General features: G+C 39.1%; 2 protein-coding genes across 7 annotated transcripts in view; one reads left to right on the forward strand and one right to left on the reverse strand.

Moving 5' to 3' along the window:
• Nucleotides 1–600: 600 nt before the first annotated feature.
• The window catches only part of LOC137979725 (uncharacterized), a 22774-nt gene continuing 1323 nt past the window's right edge, over nucleotides 601–22051 (reverse strand). Inside the window, exons 1-9 of one of the 6 annotated variants that reach the window (XM_068827049.1) lie at nucleotides 20793–21119; nucleotides 20650–20695; nucleotides 16151–16346; nucleotides 9768–10093; nucleotides 9221–9368; nucleotides 8725–8929; nucleotides 4905–5087; nucleotides 1622–1697; nucleotides 602–1027 (exon numbers count right to left, since the gene is read on the reverse strand). In XM_068827049.1, coding sequence (XP_068683150.1) covers nucleotides 955–1027; nucleotides 1622–1697; nucleotides 4905–5087; nucleotides 8725–8929; nucleotides 9221–9368; nucleotides 9768–10069 — 987 coding nt within the window. In that variant the 5' untranslated portion in view covers nucleotides 10070–10093; nucleotides 16151–16346; nucleotides 20650–20695; nucleotides 20793–21119 and the 3' untranslated portion in view covers nucleotides 602–954. The other 5 variants (XM_068827050.1, XM_068827051.1, XM_068827052.1 and 2 more) reach the window with 5 other exon arrangements.
• On the forward strand, nucleotides 10100–13718 carry LOC137979724 (uncharacterized). The gene is made up of 3 exons (XM_068827047.1): nucleotides 10100–10723; nucleotides 11148–11610; nucleotides 12374–13718. The coding sequence occupies exons 1-3, from the start codon at nucleotides 10628–10630 to the stop codon at nucleotides 12946–12948; spliced, it is 1134 nt and encodes a 377-aa protein (XP_068683148.1). The 5' UTR covers nucleotides 10100–10627; the 3' UTR covers nucleotides 12949–13718.

Genomic DNA, 22051 nt, shown 5'->3' on the forward strand with positions numbered 1-22051 from the left:
TTTGTCCTGGGCCGAGGAAAGAATTCTCGCTGCTTTGAAGGCTCATTTGCTATTCGAGAACGTTTCCAATAGAGTTGTATCGTATCACAACTTCGGCCGGGGGAAAACAATGGGCTTCTTTGGTCCTTGAAATAATCCAGGGGTGCAGGGATGGCGCAGTGGTGAAGAGCACTCGCCTCCCACAAATGTGGCCCAGGTTCGATTCCTCGACTCGGCGTCATATGTGGGTTGAGTTTGTTGGTTCTCTACTCTGCACCGAGAGGTTTTCTCCGGGTACTCCGGTTTCCCCTCTCCTCAAAAACCAACATTTGACTTGTTGTGTTAATTGTTAATTTCACTTTACAGTGTCCCCAATTAGTGCTCCAGCGCTAAATCTACTAGACACTTAAATAAAGTTCCTTTCCTTTCCAAGATCACCGGTCGGATGCCTTAACCACTCGGGCACTGAACCAGCCACACTGCGGAATTCTTATTTTTACTGTACCTGATACATACACAGTGTGGCCTTCAAATGGTCAGGTCCGAGGAAAGAATTTCACACATTCTCTGCAGGCTCTCCAATGTAAATTCCCATTGTACCTCAAGAAGGCTTGTTTAGCCAGCCGAAATATAGTACAAAATCATTTTAATTTTACTCTTCGTTGCATTGGCTCTTGCTTTTTATTCCCAGTTTAGTGACACCTTTTCTCGGAATGATTTAGCTCTCGATTTTTACTCTAAAGTTCACACCTTTAAATGCAATAATGTAACATTTTACTTTCTTTTTCTTGCTATGATAATATGAAGCGGGTCTTGCGCTAATTAATTTGACAATGCTTAGTTCCACACATCACACATAAGAAAAAAATACTCTGTCACTATAACTTTATGCATTACTTTAGTTGAGCGATAATTAAGTTAAGATTCTTGTCAAGCACAATACTGTCATCTCCAGGCGGCCTTAGATACATTATTCTAGCAGTTGGAGAAGTCATACTCGGATTTAGAGGAGAGATTTTTTCCCTTGCAGTGCTTAATCCAAGCGTACCTGCAAGGTAAGTGGCAAAAAGATATGAAATTCATGGGGAGGTTATCACTTATCGATTTCTTGTGCAATAAAAAAACATTCCCCACCGTATCACAAGGGATAGGCGGCCCTCTTGTTCTTCCGCTATCTTACGATAGTTTGAAACTACTTTACTCGTAATAGGTAGCCCGTGATGTAGTCAACACGATTGGGTTAATACCTAAACAGTTCCGTCCGGGGCCAGGGGATTGGGGGCGGGGGTACTTGGTACTTGAGACGTCATTCAAGATTGCGGCGTTTTAGTTGCTTTTCATCTGCCTTTCGCAAAAACAGCCAAACTGCAAATAAAATGATTGATGTAAATACGGTCTCCTATTTCATTCCAGCCTTTTATGTTGCTTGACTTAAAAGGCGTTACCCTTATTCAAAAATCAGTCTGAAATAACACTACTTTTCCTTATTTCTCGGGACTAGCTGCACAACACACATAATCCCATAGGTGCTACATGTGTGCCAGACTAAAGAGCGGTGCCTTTCAAGCTCTCGTCTATTGGTATCTTGGTTACAGAACGAAGTTGTGAATTCTAAGAGTCATCCAATTTATAAGTGACTCACCACTTCGAGAAGCTGTTACATGTCTTGATTTTGACGGCACAACTTGTATCGTCAGCAATGTTGGAGTTTAGAAAGTCTGCAACAAAAACAGTCAATCAAAATTTTGGGGAAATTCTTCTCGTTTCGTTAAGGGGTGAAGCTTCCTTTTAAATGTCATGAAAGCCTCCAAGAGCTTTTAAAAGCCTAATAGAGGGTTTTACTCTTATTTTGGAGCGCAGTGCTCACTGATGGTCGCCATACATAGTGCTGGTACCTTTCCAAATAGCTTCATCGTATTTTCTTAACTATTTGCAAGATCGTACTTGAACCGAGGATACCTATTTCTCAAGTTGGGAATCAAGTTAGGAACCGAGTCACAGTGAGGAATCGTGTTAGGGATTGAATTATGAACCGATTGAGAAATCGATTTCTTTAAACATAAAACGGTAAAAACGAACGATAGAATACGATGTTTTGGAGTAGTCATAACTCCATTATCAAGGAAAAATATTTTGGCGGGAAGAGTTAACAAACAAGGGTGCGAAGATTATGACAATACTTCCGACGTTGAGATTTGGCATTGAAACTCTTATAAAAAGCGTTTCGTACACTAAACAGTCAAAGTTGTTTCTGTATTTCTTAAGCACTTCGAAACGCTTTAGCAGGTCCTGAGGCATCGTCCCGTGCACGTTCTTGTAGTGTTTGGCAATTGTAAATCAGCAGTGTGTTGTTTATAGTTTTCAATGTGACCTGTGTGAGGCGGGTTATGCGGTGTCTGACATTTGCAGACTGCAGACTGACCCAAAATCACTATTATTGAAAGCTAACCGTTTTAAAATGGGTTCATAGTCTTAAATACTGTTTATCAGCGCTATTTGAAATGGGTGCTAAGATTTAAATACTGTTTATCAGCGCTATTTGTAGGCAGTGTGCAGTCTGCAGTCTGCAAATGTCAGACACCGCTTCCTTATGTGGGTTACACACGCGGATATTTACATAATCATGTAAAAGGGCATCAACAACAACATCAACACTACAACAACGTGCTACAACAACGTGCACGGGACGATGCCTCAGGACCTGCTAAGGCGTCCACAATTGACAGTTTGTTTTTTAACCTCAAGCAAAGCATCGCGTTGCCTACAACGGTAGTTTACCAAAACGCGGAACCACCCACAACGGCCTGCAACGATCCACAATGACCCACAACCACCCGACGGAAACGATCCACAACGACCGACCAAAACAGCCAAAACGACCCAAAATGACCTACAACCACCTGTTTGATCTTCCATAGTCGATAAACTAACTTTGTCTCATTTCTCCTTGTCGCAAAAAAATCACAAGACAAGAGGCTACCCGGTTAGAAAGCAAACATTTATATGACCAAAACGCGGCCGGAAATAGAAAACACTACGTCTTATTATGCGATTAAAATGAGCTAGAACAAAGGGAAGAGCCGCATAATTTCGCGTGACGAATTGTTATGTTACACTTAAACTTAAATCCAGAAGTCGATGAGAGAGAAAAAACAGCCCCGATCAGTGCCATCCCATAACGCACGCACGTGCAGTCAATGGTAGCGACCTCTCGGGAAGACCATGAAGGTATGGATGGCCTGATTTTGCGTTTCACAAGGTTGATGCACGATCGAGTTTCACGGATCCGGTTGGCTTCACTTCGCTGGAGAGGCTTAAGTTGTTTCAGCGTTTTGAGCATGTCCTATTACACGAGCCTGGCCGGTTTACTTAGGAATGGACCATTAGAAAAGTGATGGGGAAGGAGGTGGGTTGGGGAAACCCCCCCCCCCCCCCCCAAAAAAAAAATTCCCAATAAAAAAATATGCCGATGCATTGTCGTCTACAAAAATCCTGAGCAGATGAAAATGCTACAGATCAAATGACCAACTACGGAATTAATAACACTAAAATTACGGGCGAACGTTTCTGGAATGGTTTGATCTTTCCTCTTAGTACCAGCCAGTTTAATAAATCTTCTAGCAAAGGCTTGATTGTGTGACATAACGTACCAAGTATGGGCAAATGATACCCGTGTCAACCATTGACCTAAAAAACCTAACAGTGGTCATTGTTGAAAACAATAAACCTTATCAATTTTTTTTTTCATCTTATCAAACTCTCATCTATGATATTTTGTTTTTCACAATAACCAATGTAAAATAAATACTGTATGAACGATGCATCGTCGCCGCAAAGGAACCTCGTCTACTTAGTCCATTGGATGAATTAAATTCACCTTCTATTAAAATTCTTGTAAATATAAATGTGACGTATGAACTCGACCTAAACCTAAAAGAGTAAAAAGTCGATTTTCAAGAGAAAACTTGTATGAACGGTGAAGTGGACCTTATTTTCCGAAACAATTAAAAGTAGCCATATGGTAAGTTTCATCGATTTTTATTTGCAATTTCATACAAATTTCTAGAATTGAACTCCATCCCATATGAATCCTTCATTCCCCATATATAAAGCTGTAGTGTATTTATCTTGACACAAGTAGAGAGCCTGGGATATCTGTGAGATGTTTTGCAAAGGCAAAAAAAAAAGAGAGATTAAATAAATAATAATAATAAATAGATAATACTTCCATGTTAATTATTGTTGTACTTGTAAATAAACCAAATGAAGATTACAAGTACCTTTTGTTTGTTTGCCCATCATAACAAAATAGGCTGATAAATCCCAACATTTTCCGTCTGAATTGTCTCCATCTACTTCAGTCTGTGTCACCAGTTACATGTATTTCCAGTAAACGCAAATAGAGCGTCTTGTTTTCTTGTCCGCATGAGTTTTTAGTCGACTAGCACAACCGGACGACTTCGAATACCTGTAGTTGTCTCTTAGCTCCATTCTTTCTATGACTTGGTTTTTAACTCGGTTCCTAACTGGGTTCCTAACTCGACTGTTAGTTTATCTCACTTGCGGAACCACGCTTTATTACCGTGAAATAGCGAAAAATCGTCAAAAGTTATAAAAGACGAAATATTCACTCCACCTGCATAAAGAAAGATAAGCCAAGAAACTTATGATGTTTACAAAAAAAAAATAATAACTAAAACACAATGCAATTCATTGAACCGTAATCCACATCGGTCCATCGCTTGCTTTCTTGTTCTTTTGTCGCCAAAAACTAATCAACTCATTCTTTTTCACTGAGTTGAATGTTATCAAAGTCAGTTGCGTTCTGTTTGCATACGGTCAAATGGAAAGGAAATAGGGACTAAATTAGGTTGAATTATATTACATAATGTCAATGAAGGAGGGATGACTTGGTTAACTCTCACCATTGCAGACATCAACACCACAGCCATAAGTGTTTATTTGCCAGCATTTGCTGTATTTTGTGCTACCCCTTCCGCACCAGTACCTATCGTTGAGCTGAAATATCCCATAATCAGTCGACCCGTCGTTGTTACTATTTTTAGCAGTATACTTGTAGGCGCTTTCGTGTTTGACCAAACACAACCCTGCAGAGGGAAAAACAAGTCATCTTACTCATCCTTAAGACGATCAAAGCCAATATAACTGTTAGAAAGCATACCTCTGCTTCCAAAAAAATTAACAAATAAATAAAAAGCATGAGCGAAATTTCGAAGCGTCACTTTTAAAATTCACGTTGAAAAATTATTCATAAACGTAATGTTTATGAAAGTCTAAATAGGTTACAGAATTCATTCCGATTTAAATGCGAAAACGTTTCCTACTATTACAGTCAAACCAAGTGAAGCGTACCCCTTAAGATTGCATTAATGAAGTGATTATGTGAAACTTAAACCCGCTAGTCGTTTCAAGAATGCAATAATGAATTGATTATTCGAATATTGAACTCGCTCGCTCGATCCAAGAATACGGCTAAATTCGCTAACGGCTTCCGTTTTCGAAAAATCAATTCACTGTTGCGACTAGGTCCGTGGGTCTTCCGTCCATTTGATTTCCATGAAAAATGAAAAATGAAAAAATGGATTTTGTATTTTTAATGTTTCATTTGTTTTTACCAAGGAACGTTGAGAACAAAATTCCAACAAACAAAAACATGAAAATCATGGTTTCTTATTGAATAAAAATTAAAAATGACAATACACATATTTAATTTTGTTTGCAAAGGAAGAGAGAAAAATAGAATAGCAGCCAATGGATTTGAAATCATTCTTTTTCAGAACCTTTCCAATCGGGGTCTAATTCTTTGATTTTTCAAGGAAGGGGCTTTCAAGATGGAGGAAATGATCTATGCAGTAAATATCCGATCAATTTTCAATTTTCCTCTGTCGATGATCAAATAAAAATGAAAAATTGACAAACTCTTCCGCACCATGGGACGGACAAGTCGAGACCTCAACTAACAGGGCTGCGGTTGGGAGAAGTCACGCAACCCTTGGAGGGGAGGGGAGTTGAGTTATGGCGGCTACAAGGTTTCGCCTTTAATCTTTACTGGGAGTCATATTTTTATTTCCTCGCCACAAATGTGAAAGCTATGTGGTTCCCTGCATATTCAGACGTTTTCAACGACTTGGACCTCCACTAGGCTGCCTTTTTAAAGGCCAAAAATTCACATACGCCAGGTACGTGATATTTGCATTTGCTCGAAGTAGTATTTGTATGAATCGAAATACATCAAGTATAAGGAACTTTTCCAGAATGAGACGACAACAAAAAGTTTGAAATCGCAGGAAAATTAACGCTACCGAGGCGAAATTATGGTTTGCAGTCAAGTTTGCCCCTTGAATAAGCTTATAAAAAAACACAACGATACAGGTAAATCAGCACTCTTTCTTTCCAAACTCGTGGGTTTTTATTTTTCATTTGTTTTCAAGAATACATTTTCACATGTATAAAGGTGTTCAAAGCACTGAATTTAAACACACCATGGATCACACCCTCACAAGCTAAGCTGATAAAATTATAATTGTGTCATATACATTTTCCTTTCATCCTATAGGAAAAACCTGAGCAGTACTCAATAACAAGGGATGTGATTTGACGGAGGATACAGTGAAACATGAGGATAAAGTCAAACAACCGGCTGAAATTTGCAGCTATGAGCAATACTCATAAGTGAGGTCTCGGAATAACTGAATTGCATTTTGGAACAATGTTGGATTTCCATTTACTACATTTTCAAACACAGTGAGAAAATCAGGAAAATGTGAATGGAAGTGCTGCCTTCTTGCCGAACTTTGGCAGCCATCGCAAGACAATGGGTCTATACCAAATTCTGGCCAGGTTGTCAAGTGCCCCCCACTTCCTTCAAATAACTGAACAGCCACCTCTGTTGTTGGAACAACATCTGGTGTCACTTTAACTGTCTTGTCCATAGCTGCTTGCATATTGTTTGGTACGGTCCGTGGGTCTTCCGTCCATTTGATTTCCATGAAAAATGGAAAATGGAAAAATGGATTTTGTATTTTTAATGTTTCATTTGGTTTTACCAAGGAACGTTGACAATAAAATTCCAACAAACACAAACATGAAAATCATGGCTTCTTATTGAATGAAAATTAAAAATGACAATACAAATCTTTAATTTTTATTTGCAAAGGAAGAAAGAAGAATTGAATAGCAACCAATCGATTTGAAATTATTCTTTTTCAGAACCTTTCCAATCGGGGTCTAATTCTTTGATTTTTCAAGGAAGGGGCTTTCAAGATGGAGGAAATGATCCATGCAGTAAATATCCGATCAATTTCCAATTTTCCTCTGTCGATGATCAAATAAAAATGAAAAATTGACAAACCCTTCCGCACCATGGGACGGACAAGTCGAGACCGCAACTGATAGGGCTGGGGTTGGGAGAAGTCACGCAACCCTTGGAGGGGAGTTGAGTTATGGCGGCTACAAGGCTCTACTAGGAATCATATTTTTATTTCCTCGCCACAAATGTGAAAGCTATGTGGTTCCCTGCATGTTCAGACGTTTTCAACGACTTGGACTTCCACTAGGCTGCCTTTTTAAAGGCCAAAAATTCACATGCGCTAGGTACGTGATATTTGCATTTGCTCGAAGTAGTATTTGCATGAATCGAAATACATCAAATAAAGCAACTTTTCCAGAATGAGACGACAACAAAAAGTTTGAAATCGCAGGAAAATTAACGCTACCGAGCCGAAATAATGGTTTGCAGTCAGGGCTGCCCCTTGAATAAGCTTATAAAAAAAAACGATGCAGTAGAGCCTTGTAGCCGCCATAACTCAACTCGCCTCCCCTCCAAGGGTTGCGTGACTTCTCCCAACCCCAGCCATGTTAGTTGGGCTCTCGACTTGTCCGTCCCATGGTGCGGAAGGGTTTGTCAATTTTTCATTTTTATTTGATCATCGACAGAGGAAAATTGAAAATTGATCGGATATTTACTGCATGGATCATTTCCTCCCTCTTGAAAGCCCCTTCTTTGAAAAATCAAAGAATTAGACCCCGATTGGAAAGGTTCTGAAAAAGAACGATTTCAAATTGATTGGCTGCTACTCAATTCTTCTTTTTTCCTTTGCAAACAAAAATTAAAGGTTTGTATTGTCATTTTTAATTTTTATTCAATTCGAAACCATGATTTTCATGTTTGTCTTTGTTGGAGTTGTATTCTCAACGTTCCTTGGTGAAAACAAATGAAACATTAAAAATACAAAATCCATTTTTTCATTTTCCATTTTTCATGGAAATCAAATGGACGGAAGACCCACGGACCTGGTACCCCTCTTCCTGTAATGCAGTAAAAACATAACATTTAAGAAATTTCTTTACTCAGAGTTTTGTTCCTGTTTTATTGGTTATAAGATTATTGCCTAAACTTGTATTTTGCTTCAGCAAGTACAATACTGTAATTAGCATTCAGGTTTTCCAGGGACAAATAAAATTACAGAAATTAATTACTTAAATCACATCCAGATATATGAAGTGAAATACTTGGTTTGCATTGGTGTGTTAAATGAAGGTTTAAAATTTGTAGAAAGGCCTGAATTGTCTTTATATGTTTCAAAATTCCCAAAAGTGGGCCCAATAGTTACTTTCAAATGATTGCTTAATCTCTGAAAAGGTACTTTTTGGTTATCGAGCATGTCTAGTTGTTCCTGTAGTTGTGCCAATGAAATCCTAGTTATAATGTTTCTACAATGTTACCTGTGACATAGTGGGCATTCCATGAGTCAATCACTACACGGGACCCTGCTTGACAAACTTGAAGAGTGACCCATGACACGGCAAATTTGGTAACTTCATCTTCCAAATTGAAGAGTTCTGAATTGACCATTAAGTTTAACGCCTTCTTTATGGGATAGTTGACTCTGAGATTCATTTCCAGCCAGACCCTTTCAATCCTGTGGTTCTAAAAAGATAATTAAATAGTACCATATGTTATTGAAGAGAAATGTGGACTCGTTTCACATATTAATAGTCCTCAGTCCCCCACAATAGGCGTTATCGACAAGAATACCGGCAACATTTCACTAAGTCAAATGTCACAATATTATTTATTTGTGTTATAACTGTATCACATTTACAAACTCTTGGCTTCAGCTTGAGTTTGTAGATGTGATACTGATTGTATCTATCACTCTAGTGGTTAAAGTTTTGCATAAGTATACGAAATCAGCTTCATTTGCCAGAAAGTACTAACTTGTTTGGATGTTGTTTGCTGATATGGAAGTCGGGTCGTGTTCCTTCTGTGTTGTCTAAGTAGGTGTTGAACAGAAAGCATCAGGCTAAATTCCTTTCCCTTGTCAACTCTTAGTTGATCCCACATTCCATATGTCAGAACCGACTGCCTATAACAATGGGAAAAGTTTGCAATTCTGATCATCACAGCACAGAAAACTTGAACCTCAAATTCATACTTCTCTTATTGATTGAAACTGTCGCAATATGATTGAGTAATGTCATTTATATGAAAAAAAATATAAATGTACTATTACTGCGGTTCAAACGTCGAACTTTACATGTGCCAAATCGAATGCAAATGAGCGAAAACAATAGATTTGTCTCCTTTGCATTTGATTCGACACGTTTGAACCGGGCCTAAATTGTTTGATACTCATCACATAGCAGTCGAGGTCGTCAAGTGTTGCTATAACCAAATCGTAAAATAACGTTAAAAGTAAATGAAACAAGAATATCATAAAATGTATCCCACAATAATATATGCAAGCCAATTGAGGAAAGCATACCTATAAATATGTTCATAAATTAGGAGGTTATTTTTCACAGGCATTACAACATGGCTAACAATCTTTCCACTGTACCCATCTATTGCGCACACATGAACAACACCATACATAACAAGCTTCTCATTTTGATCAATATGAAGCTTGTGACCAAAGTATTCAGCAGCATAAGGAATGGGATTTGTCAATTGCTCTGTTCTGTCCTGTCTTTGACAGTGATTGGCGGGGTTCACTCGAGCAAGCGAGGAGGCAATCCTTTTTTCAGCCACTTCAATGCCATTACAACTGAGAAATCCTTTCGTCATCTTTCTTCCCCATGTAGGGCCAACCTGAATGGGAATGGCAAGAAGGGGTTGAAAACATTTAAAAAGGGTAATGATGAATTGTGAGATAACATATTCTGATGATAAATTCTTTATTTAAGGTAAGCATAACAGTTAAGCTTACTTTATTAACTGCTTCTTTTATAATGTCATCCAGTATTATGTCAGTAATTCCAGATCTTCTCGAGATATTATGGTCACTGCAAAACCGTCTAACTGACCTTTCACTGAAGCCCCTTTGCTTTGGATAAATATTCTGAAGATTATTACTTATCTGGGCATAGCTTTTGCCTTCTTTAAGCACAAGTTGTGCGATATATTCAACGGGTATGTTTTCCATAGCACTGTACAAAATGGAAGCAAAAACACCTTCCGTAGTTATAAATATATATCTCAAATTTGGCGCCGAAACCGGAAGAAATGAGGAAAACTGGGAAGAAGGTCACGTGAATCAATGTGAAACGCCCTACGGTACTCCCACAACGTGCTGCGGAGACATTATATCACAAGCAGTTGAGCTGAAAACCTGCCCCGATAATCATGCCAAACAAGAAGTTTGAGTTTAGAAGAGGTGGTAAGAACCTTACAATGTCATGCAATGATGTTATCCTTCAGAGACTGTCCGCTTGTTTTCAGGTGAGCTTAAACTTATTGGCATCTCGCGCGCCACCAAATTCAATACAATTCCACGCTGTAATGAAATCATTTTTAAAGTAGATTTTCTTGTTGCACCCTTTCATTTCAATGACTTTTGTCGACACTAACATTCCTATCATGTCTGGAACTAATGACAATTTGAATTTCTGAAAGAAGTGTGAACATCACCGCAATGGAGCAATTTGGCGGGAAATTCCCAGTGCTATTGATTTTGCCTGATTTTGCAAATTTCATAAAACGTTTTCTATTTTAGTAATGAGCGCCTGAGTAATTACTGCCCGAGATGACTGTTGTCTTTGAAAGTTGTTGATACATAAGGTTAATTTTTGGGTAAAAGCGTGACACGGTGTCGTGCGCAACGTACATGTGGTCCTTGGTTTATTCTAGGTCGATTATCTTGCAGGTCAACAGTGAAACTCTTTACTTAAAAGAGCAGTGGGGTGATCTTGCTGTTTGGCCCCTGGAAAATGGCCGATTTGACTTCTCAGATGTCTTGGATGGAACTGTTTTTGATGTCATGGGGGAATGCAAAGAGATGAATGCTCCTCAAAATGCCTTCGCTTACACTGCAGCCCGGACATCGTCATCAGGTGTAACGTCCAGTATGAAATCACTCTTCAATCGCCCATTTGTAAAGAAAGGAAACTCTTCATCTTCGTCTTTTGGTTGTAAGATCATCTTAGCTGAGATGAAGAAAACCCCCAAAGGAGTGACATTCAGTGACAAGAACCAAACATTTATTACTGTCAACGAGGAGACAGCTAATGTGACGTACATCTTACAAAAGGTGAAAGAAAAGTTTGGCGAAGGAGTGCTGTTAGTATCGGGCAATGGCCTTCCGATACTCGATGAAGAAGGCACACGAGGTGAGAATTTGTACACGTACATACAAGACAAACGAAAGTAGTGTACTGCAAGTCCTGGTAACTTTGCAGTTTAATCAGATTGGCCTCTTCTAGGTAAGAGATAGAGAGGAAAAGTTCCTTAAGGTTAGGGCCATGTCTGCGAATTTCCTTTTAAGAATGCTGGTAACAAGGTAAAAGTCATTTTATTGAGCTTTCCACAAACCTGGAGATAATTAGTCTCCTTGACAAGGTAGTGGATACTTAACCAAGCTGCATAACATCATGTACATTCTTGGGAACTTTGTTGACCAGATATATTGTGCTTAGGGCATGTGCTTCTTTGAAGTGCATTTTGGATTAACTTTTCATCAAGTCTTCACCTTATCATTGGCTATCAACTATTTCATTTTTCACAACATTAATTTGTTTCTTTTAGTTATACATTCCAATGACATAGGTACAAAAATGACAAATTATTATACATCACAAAGTTGTATAATAGCAATTTAAAGGACCTAACAAGCGGTATGATACAGTAATAAACTGATAAGGAGTTTTACAAAGGCATAGGACCCAAACACAGATCCCACTTGCTATTAACCCATTGACCCCTGAGAGTGACTCTTAATAGATTTATTTTACTCTGTAAGACGCCAGATAATTGTAGTCGTCAATGGGGGGGGGGGGGGGTGTCCTCGTGCATTTGAGGTGTGAATGGGTGAAAATTATCTAAACCATAAAAGAAGCGATTTATTTCACGATGCTGTCTGTTTGTCTTATCCAGGATCAAAGTTTTGGAAGGTGGCCAGCCGAAAGATATATGCTGTATGTGACGACTATCCCCCTGAAAATAGGCCAGTCAAGAAGCCAAAAAGGAGACTCCCTTCCTCTAGTAGTTCTTCAGATTCTGATGATTTTCAACCTAAACAGAAAAATGTACGCTCGATTCTCAGATCTTTTGAAGAAGATCTCAAGAAAATTGGATTTGAGATTACAGGTGCTTCTTGTGCACTTGAATCTGTCGTCAAAATGCTTCAGGATTTGACAACGGTTACATCAGCTATGCCATTACCACCAAGTGTTGTAAAGTTAATTAACGATGCCTTTAAATGTAAAGTTTGTTTGAAACTCCCTATGCATCCACCTATCATTGCTACAAGATGCTGTAACACCCCCCTGGGATGTAGTCAGTGTATTAATCACTGGTACAGTGGTGAGGATGGCTTGAATAAGACCTGCCCCCACTGCCGTGAGCCTCAAGGGTATGCCCAGACATACCAGTTTAAAGGGTTAGATGAATTTTTGGAAGGTTTTCAAAAAGGTCTTTCTGGTAATACTGAGGATCAGGCTGACAATTAGGTTGCCCACTTGTGACCGATATGAAATGTTTTAAGTTTTGAACCTGATTGTGTAAGCAATTTTGGTATTCATATTTAGTCCTTAAATACTGGTATACAAATAGAGTGATTTTACTTGACCTGTGAAATATATAGTGGAATATTACACGCTATATGTGCGTAAAAGCCCCTATCACATGGTGTAAGCAAGATAGAGGATGAAAAAACTGACACAAAAACAGAACACAATAATGACACAACTGAAGAGATAAATGATACGATAGTTATTGTAATACTTTTCTTCATTTATTAGAGTAAACGTCAGAAATTTTTACAAACGATCATGGGGTGTTTTCGTGTAAATAGTCTGAATAACAGAAACACAATAGGTCTAATTAGGAGGTAGTGTTACACAATACCTATTTTTCTCTGTTTCACGGGTCAAGTAAAATCACTCAATAGCCATGTTCTTAAATCACTAGCTACCGGTATGTTCATATTCTCTCTGCATTATAATAGCACAGAGGGGGTACCAAACAATATGCAAGCAGCTATGGACAAGACAGTTAAAGTGACACCAGATGTTGTTCCAACAACAGAGGTGGCTGTTCAGTTATTTGAAGGAAGTGGGGGGCACTTGACAACCTGGCCAGAATTTGGTATAGACCCATTGTCTTGCGATGGCTGCCAAAGTTCGGCAAGAAGGCAGCACTTCCATTCACATTTTCCTGATTTTCTCACTGTGTTTGAAAATGTAGTAAATGGAAATCCAACATTGTTCCAAAATGCAATTCAGTTATTCCGAGACCTCACTTATGAGTATTGCTCATAGCTGCAAATTTCAGCCGGTTGTTTGACTTTATCCTCATGTTTCACTGTATCCTCCGTCAAATCACATCCCTTGTTATTGAGTACTGCTCAGGTTTTTCCTATAGGATGAAAGGAAAATGTATATGACACAATTATAATTTTATCAGCTTAGCTTGTGAGGGTGTGATCCATGGTGTGTTTAAATTCAGTGCTTTGAACACCTTTATACATGTGAAAATGTATTCTTGAAAACAAATGAAAAATAAAAACCCACGAGTTTGGAAAGAAAGAGTGCTGATTTACCTGTATCGTTGTGTTTTTTTATAAGCTTATTCAAGGGGCAAACTTGACTGCAAACCATAATTTCGCCTCGGTAGCGTTAATTTTCCTGCGATTTCAAACTTTTTGTTGTCGTCTCATTCTGGAAAAGTTCCTTATACTTGATGTATTTCGATTCATACAAATACTACTTCGAGCAAATGCAAATATCACGTACCTGGCGTATGTGAATTTTTGGCCTTTAAAAAGGCAGCCTAGTGGAGGTCCAAGTCGTTGAAAACGTCTGAATATGCAGGGAACCACATAGCTTTCACATTTGTGGCGAGGAAATAAAAATATGACTCCCAGTAAAGATTAAAGGCGAAACCTTGTAGCCGCCATAACTCAACTCCCCTCCCCTCCAAGGGTTGCGTGACTTCTCCCAACCGCAGCCCTGTTAGTTGAGGTCTCGACTTGTCCGTCCCATGGTGCGGAAGAGTTTGTCAATTTTTCATTTTTATTTGATCATCGACAGAGGAAAATTGAAAATTGATCGGATATTTACTGCATAGATCATTTCCTCCATCTTGAAAGCCCCTTCCTTGAAAAATCAAAGAATTAGACCCCGATTGGAAAGGTTCTGAAAAAGAATGATTTCAAATCCATTGGCTGCTATTCTATTTTTCTCTCTTCCTTTGCAAACAAAAATTAAATATGTGTATTGTCATTTTTAATTTTTATTCAATAAGAAACCATGATTTTCATGTTTTTGTTTGTTGGAATTTTGTTCTCAACGTTCCTTGGTAAAAACAAATGAAACATTAAAAATACAAAATCCATTTTTTCATTTTTCATTTTTCATGGAAATCAAATGGACGGAAGACCCACGGACCAATTATAGCATTGCATTCTGGTAAAAACACACGTTTCGTACTCCTGAAAATACCTGTCAATTTCTTCACATGGTGTTTACAGCAAAGTGAGTAATGACAAAACATGTCATTATTAAGTGGGGTTAGTACAAACACTTGGTGATACAAATTTCAGGACTATTTCACGCTTATATTACTTTTCTGCGTTTTAAGGAATTTGCAGGAAAATATGCTCTCATCGGTATCCAATACTTGGCTTCCTTGCGCGCTGGAATATTCTATAGGTGTGACAGATTACGGAATCTCATCTCGGTCTCTCTTTTTTCAGCGCTCTTGTTTGTTGCCCTGTTGTTGTTTGTTATCTTTAATCGATCCTTGCATGTTTGATTGTTTCCATCTTTTGTATTTTGTTTTCTCAGACGTTTTCTGTTCATCTATGTGGCAGTGTTTAAAGGATTCAGTTCCTCAAGGTGATTCCACTTAATCTGCGTTGGCGGAGTCTATATAAGAAGTGGTCATGGTTGGAAAAGCACTCAGGACCTCGGCGAAGTATCGTTCAACCTACGCCAGATGGAAGCCATGGACCCTGCTGCACAAACTTCGACCGTTTCCTGCATCACTGTTCCATTTTTCCCTTTACCTTTGGTGTTTTGATGTCGGACGCCAAGCCAGCCTCCATTTTGGAGTCCACATTTCAAAGCATAGCATGGGTACATAGTTTTGCCGGTGACCTCTTCACCTACAGAACATTTTTTGGTTCGGGAAGTCCTAGCCGGTGCTCAACGTGTGCTTGCTCACCGAACTTTTAAAAAGCAACCAATTACCGTTCCCAGTTGGAACAGCTCGTCTCTGTCAAAGTTGGCCCGTCCGTTTCTCTTTATGATTTACGCTCTTCAGCTGGCTTTCTAAGTTCTGACGAGCTAGCAAATGTACTCCTATCTGACCTTAAGATGGATTTTGATATGTTACAGCTTTTGTCGAGTCTAGCAAAACTGATCAGTACCGGGAAGGTGCATGGGTTGTTGTCGCTTCTTCCGGAATGCCCACTTTCCAAGTTTCTGTTTTGAGTAGATATTTAAATATGGCTCAATTTAGTTCTGATAGTCATCGTTTAGTGAATTTTCGAAAACCAAGCACGGTCACAAACCGAGATCCAAAGGATAAAGTTACACTAGATTATACCGGCGGGAATTAGTTTTGGAGGCCAACATTGTACTGGATATATTTGCTATTGGAACACTTAGTCTTAGGAGTTGTGGAGTATCTGTTCATAGCTTTCCATACCTTTATTGTAGACGTTTTTTCCCTTTCTTTAACGTCTTACACCAGAACATTAAACGAACTGTTGCTTTGAAGCGAGGCACACAGAGTTGGTTGGTCTGCATGGTGTTGGGCCAACTCGGATTTAGATGGGAGCACCAATATTTTTCGGTTTTTCACTCAGTCAAGAATTCGTCGCAGAGAATCTAGTGAAATCATGCTAAGTAGGAAGCAAATGATGTTCCAATAAATGAGGATCTGTGGAAATATTTCTTTTAAATCTTACAAAAAAGCACTTTATGTTATAAAACACCAAATTAAGTGAGAAGGAAAGCCGAAGAAATCGCAGGAAGCTCACTAAAGGGTGCGTTCGATTGACCGCTGTTCGTGTTCAGGTAAAAGACGGTTTGGAAAATGTTCTCTTTCTGCATTAATCGCTGCTTTCAATGCAGTTTCACATATCATGATAGCTGTGGTCCACACTGGCGGCTAACTCAGTTATTCAAGTCAAGCATCGGAGGGATATAAACTTAAAGCTGAGTGTTCATTTTTAATTTGCTTAGAGTTGCTTTTTTCTCTGTATTGCAATTTTTGGCATATCTTTAGAAGCTCTGATAAGGTTACATGATGCCTGGAGGACCTATGACTAGAACAGAAACGAAAGGAGAGCGAAAGAGAACGGCAACGACAAAACAGGATACCAGTAATAGCTCATACTTAGTGCAAGAAGTTACTCCACAAGTTCTTTCGTTTAAACCATTATTTTCAAAAAGTGGTTTAATCGGTTTTTCCTTTGTTCAGGAATGAAAATCGATTTTTTATTGTTAACTGGAAGTAAGTAAAAATCATCTGTACTCTTTAGGACATAAAAAGTTGACTTGTTTGTTTGTTTGTTTTGCTCTAAAATGAGATCGAACAACTTGATTGCTTTTTAATCCGTTTGCCCAACTGGTTTTCGATGTGCCTCGACAGCGACAAGAAAATTTTGCGGTGCCCTTATGTTATAAACACGTAATCGCAATGAGTTCCCGTAAAATTAGGGGGAAGTTTCACTAACTTGTGTTTTCAGAAGTTTGTTTAAAGCACCTAAACGTTATTTAAGTGTTGAGTGGATCTTGTTTGAAGTTCGTCTTTTCTTGGTTGCATTTTGCCGATTCTTGTTCCAAGCCAACCGGCCTGTCGTGTTTCGATGAAATACATCAAAATTTGAATGATCTCGTTTTCAGACATGTTCAGAGATAAAGTGGAATAAAGCACATCAGTAAAACTCTTCTTTGACCTTGAACTGACAAAGTTTTTTATGGCTTCTAATTTTAGTGTGATTCCTATTCGCTGGCTCTTGACAGTTTACTCGGAAATGGCTTTTTTCCTTTTCCATTCGCTCCATGAGGGTGTGCTTGTTTTCTTGTAAAACTCATGCGGTGCAAGAAAAATTCATTGCCAAACTGGTGAATCCCAAAGTAAATTTCACCCGCAAAACCGATATCGTACTCATGGCTTCGTGATTCATGCGATATCGGTTTTCAGCGTAAAATTTACCGTGGAATTCACTAGTTAGGCAATGAATTTTTCTATAGAAGAAAGCAAAGAAAATTATTTAATTCAGTATTTAAAGCGGCAACCGGAAACATCAAAACGCGGACAATTCGAAACCTTTTATTTTCACTAACCCTACAGGCGGTAAGAATAAGTAACTAGGCAGCTCCGCTTTTAGGCTTGGCTAAATCTACATATTATATTTATGAAATCAGCAGAGAGAAATAATTATGGGAAGTATACGGTGTTGCACTGTACATACAAGCAGAACTTCAGTATCACGTTCAATATTCTTAGGGAAGTATGTATACAGATATATCACTGGATGACTAAATATGAGGGTAACATGAACAGGAAGGGGAAATAATCATCATCATACAAATAATAATTTTTTCCTTGGGCAAACCATTGATAGGTGCATTAATCAGACTTATGCATCAGTCAATTCCAGCAGTGCCCATCCCCCCCCCCCCCCCACCCGGGCTAACCCCCGGGCATTAGCTTTTTTTTATTTTAAATGGGCAAATTCCCCGTGGTGGGGACACATAAGCTGTCTAAATGCCCCAGGGTGGGAACGAAGAAAGACTGGGCAAATGCCCCGTCCCCGGGATCGAGATAGCCGTGTTAACGTCGGTGATCGTTTTTTGATAAACCAAATATAGTTCACCTTGTCGCTGTGAAGAATCAAGACATTTTATTTGAAGATGAATCGCATTTTAAGCTCGCAAGATTTGTCTTGAAGATCGCATCATTTGAATTCGCAAACCTTCTGTATTTCAACTCCACTTTCATGAATTTATATATTGCTAGGCTAGTTTTGAATGCGAAATGCGAAGTAGTCTTCGCGTCTGTGATTGTTTGTGATATTAGTTCACCTTGTCGCTTTTATATATTCATATGCTTACAAGTATAAATGAAGAAATACCTAAAATTGAGAAAACATACCTTTAAAAACATCCACAAGTTTTTCGAGTCCGTGACGGACAAGTCAGTCTTTAACGAAGGCCTCGTCTTTTGTGATAAACTCTTCCATGTTAATTTGAAAACACGTGTGTCAAATGCCCGGGGTTCGCCCCGGGGTAGGCTAATGCCCAGCCCCCGGGCCGCGATTAAATTGCGAATGCCCACCGCCAGGACTGACAACTTGAGCAAATGCCCCGCAGTTGCCCGGGGGGGCGGGGGGGATGGGCACCGCTGGAATTGATTGATGCATTAACATTAAACCGAATGAAGGGTTTACTTTCTAACGAAACTGTGTAGCTGCGTCGGTGCGGGAGTGACTCAAAAATTTGGTATATCAAACGAGAGGAGCGTCAACTTACCACCGTAAGGAGATTATTAAGATGACGTTTCGAGCGTTTGTCCTTCGTCAGAGCCAATAGAGGAATTGTGGGCTGTGTGTGGGTTATGTAGGGAGCGGAGGAGCTGTTTCATTGGTGGAATTATGGTAAGGTGAAGAATGAATAAATAAAGTAGTTGAATGAGAAGCGTTCTTTGATTCCACATGTCCAGGATTGATAGTGCCGAGTTGAAAAACAAATTTCTGTTCGAGGTTTTTATGACTTTCTGTGTTTCCTTGGTGTAGTGAAAGACCGGAAATTGTCATGTTATGGGTTGCGTAGTTCGAAAGATTGAAATGGCGCTCTACTGGTTTTGATCCGTCTTTGTCATTTTTTTCAACATCACGAAAATGTTCGCGGAAGCGGTCTGTCCGTTTCCTACCTGTTTCGCCTATGTAAATCTTCTTGCATAGTGTACAGGTTATGCAGTAGATGACTTTAGGGGAGAGGCATGTGAGACGATCAGTGATTTTGACAGATCGTTTTGGTCTCGAGATCTTTTCCACGTTTTGAAAAGGTAAAGTAAAGTCACACACGAGCCGCTAAGACCCACACGACCGTAGCTTATCCCAGTTTCCTTAGCATGAAGCAACTGGGTGTGTTACCACTCCCCCTGGACAGGATTCTTTGACGCAAAAGTCGGAGTCACTACAGAGGCGTCTGAGTCTAAGAAATTGAGAAAATGGTATGGAGTTTTTTACGTGTTGTAGGTGAGATGTAATAAGTAACTGTGGAAATCTGTGGGTTTGTAATGCACTCTAGTCGATAGACCATTGCCGTTAATTGAAATTTTGATGTCGAGAAAAGCTAAAGACTTTTTGGAAATTTCCCATGTGTATTTTAAAGCTGGATGGAAAGAATTGTCCGAAGCGATGAATTTGCTAAGTTCCTCTCTGATGGATGAAGTAGCGCCGACACAATCATCATGCGATGAAACGTTTGTAAAGATCTCGTTATACTGAAAGAAAAATTTGTCTTTGATATAGCCCACAAAAGGGTTGACACCATTGATTTGCTTGTAGTATTTTTCAGAAAATGAAAAACACTTGAATGTCAGAACGAACTCAGCTAAACGGAGTAGAGTTTCCAAGCTAGGCTGTTTTACCGTTCTTTTCTCGAAAAAAATGTTATAGCGCCAGCAGACCTTCACTGCCAGGAATGAGGATGTACAGAGATGTCCATTGAGTTTCGAAAATGTCCTTTTCCCAGGTGCTAGATTGGTCGGCTTGTTGGTTATGAAAAAATGCTTTCAGTTGAACATATGGACGAAATTTTTCAACAACTTGTTTGGTAGTAAATTTGTCAGTAGTTTTTGCTATCGGAACCAAATTTAGGCCCTTGTCAAGAATAGATTTTTCTGAATTCGAAAGTGGTAGACTTACTGGAAGGTGATTGTAATAGCGTTTTCGTTTTGGTTTTCAATATAGGTGTTTTGCTAGTTGTAAGAGGACCCATAAGGTTTCCTAGTTTTTGGTTATTTTTTTACAAATGGTTAAAAAGCCTATAGTTAAGTTCCTGGATTTTGATGCAAATAGATTGAACTAGAAAGGAAGGACGTATATGAAAAGTTGACAACGAAATGCGGTGATAAGTTAGTCCAGGTCATTAAATATAACCGTCTCAAAAACCAGAATCGAAACTGAATACCTGCTTTATCTTTGACAATTATCTTTTCTGCGTCCCAAGTCTTCACCTAAGACAGCAGCAGACAAAGCGTCATGTTTTTAAATTAACAGTAAAGCTTTTGCGAAAACTTTAAGCAACGACTTTGGCAGTATTTAGAATCTTACCTTCAAGTTGGTGAACGATAAAGTAACAAAACGGACCAGGACAGCGAACGCTATTTATACCCAGTGCAACAGATTCAAGGGAAGAAACTTTCTGCAAGACAATATCGCCAAAGCTTCAACGGAAGAAAATGCCTGCACGATTCAGCATCAACAACAAGTCGGCTCAAGTGATCTTTTTTTTAGGCACGGTGGGCCCTTCGCAGCACAAGGCTGGTAACAATAGGGGCCCTGTAACAGATTCGAGGGAAGAATCTTTCTGCAATACAATATCGCAAAAAATGCAAAGGTAGAAAATTCCTGCAAGATTCAGCATCAACAACAAGTCGGCTCAAGTGACCTTTTTTTAGGCACGGTAGCCCTTCGCAGTACGAGGCTGGTAACAATAGGGGCCCTGTAACAGATTCGAGGGAAGAAACTTTCTGCAATACAATATCGCAAAAAATGCAAAGGTAGAAAATTCCTGCACGATTCAGCATCAACAACAAGTCGGCTCAAGTGATCTTTTTTTAGGCAGGGTGGCCCCTTTCAGCAAAAGGCTGTTATCATTAAAGACTTTTACCAGTATTTCATAAACTTCAAAAGCTACTCTTAACTTTTTGGGAAACCAGAAAGTTTTTTCTATCACAAACAGTTTGGCTTCCCTCCAAATCATTCCACTAACCATGCTATTCTTAGTATCAATACAACAGGCAATTGATAGCCACGAATTTTCTTGTGGAGTATTTTTGGATATTAGCAAAGCTTTTGACACACCAGATCACAATATTTTGATTGAGAAACTAGATAACTATGGTATTCGTGGAGTACCGGAAGATTTGTTTTTTTTTTCATTTCTTTCAAACAGGCGCCAGACGTATTGACTCAGTTCTTTGTCCAGTTTCATGGCCTGGAATTCATCGAGGTCTCCATGCAAAACAACTTCATTCCTTTTCTTTTCAGCGACGTCACTTTGTTTCTCTGTTTCTTAAACTCCTCCCAGGAGGTCTTTGTTGGATTCTTTACATGCTATTTAAACATACGATTTCGGCGAGAAATTTCACGATGAATCACTGGAGTTATCCAGGGCAACTGATCACTTCTTACCCGTTTTTTCTTTACTGGCGCAAGTTTATCTAGCAAATCAGTGAACAACTCGGCCCAGTGGTGCCATACGTCGTCAACATCATCATAGATATATGCAGTACCCCATGGGACATTACTTAGGTCATCCAAAAATTGGTCATTGTCAACTTGTCGAATACTTCTATACTCAATTACTC

The sequence above is a fragment of the Montipora foliosa genome, chromosome 12 (genome assembly GCF_036669935.1).
Source record: "Montipora foliosa isolate CH-2021 chromosome 12, ASM3666993v2, whole genome shotgun sequence".
Classification (NCBI taxonomy): domain Eukaryota; kingdom Metazoa; phylum Cnidaria; class Anthozoa; order Scleractinia; family Acroporidae; genus Montipora; species Montipora foliosa.

What these genes read in the sequence shown, in the direction of transcription:
- LOC137979724 (XM_068827047.1), top strand. Translation starts at nt 10,628, where the DNA reads ATGCCAAACAAGAAGTTTGAGTTTAGAAGAGGTGGTAAGAACCTTACA. An exon ending in GACTGTCCGCTTGTTTTCAG is followed by an intron (nt 10,724 to 11,147) that starts GTGAGCTTAAAC and finishes ATTATCTTGCAG; the next exon opens with GTCAACAGTGAAACTCTTTA. An exon ending in CGATGAAGAAGGCACACGAG is followed by an intron (nt 11,611 to 12,373) that starts GTGAGAATTTGT and finishes TGTCTTATCCAG; the next exon opens with GATCAAAGTTTTGGAAGGTG.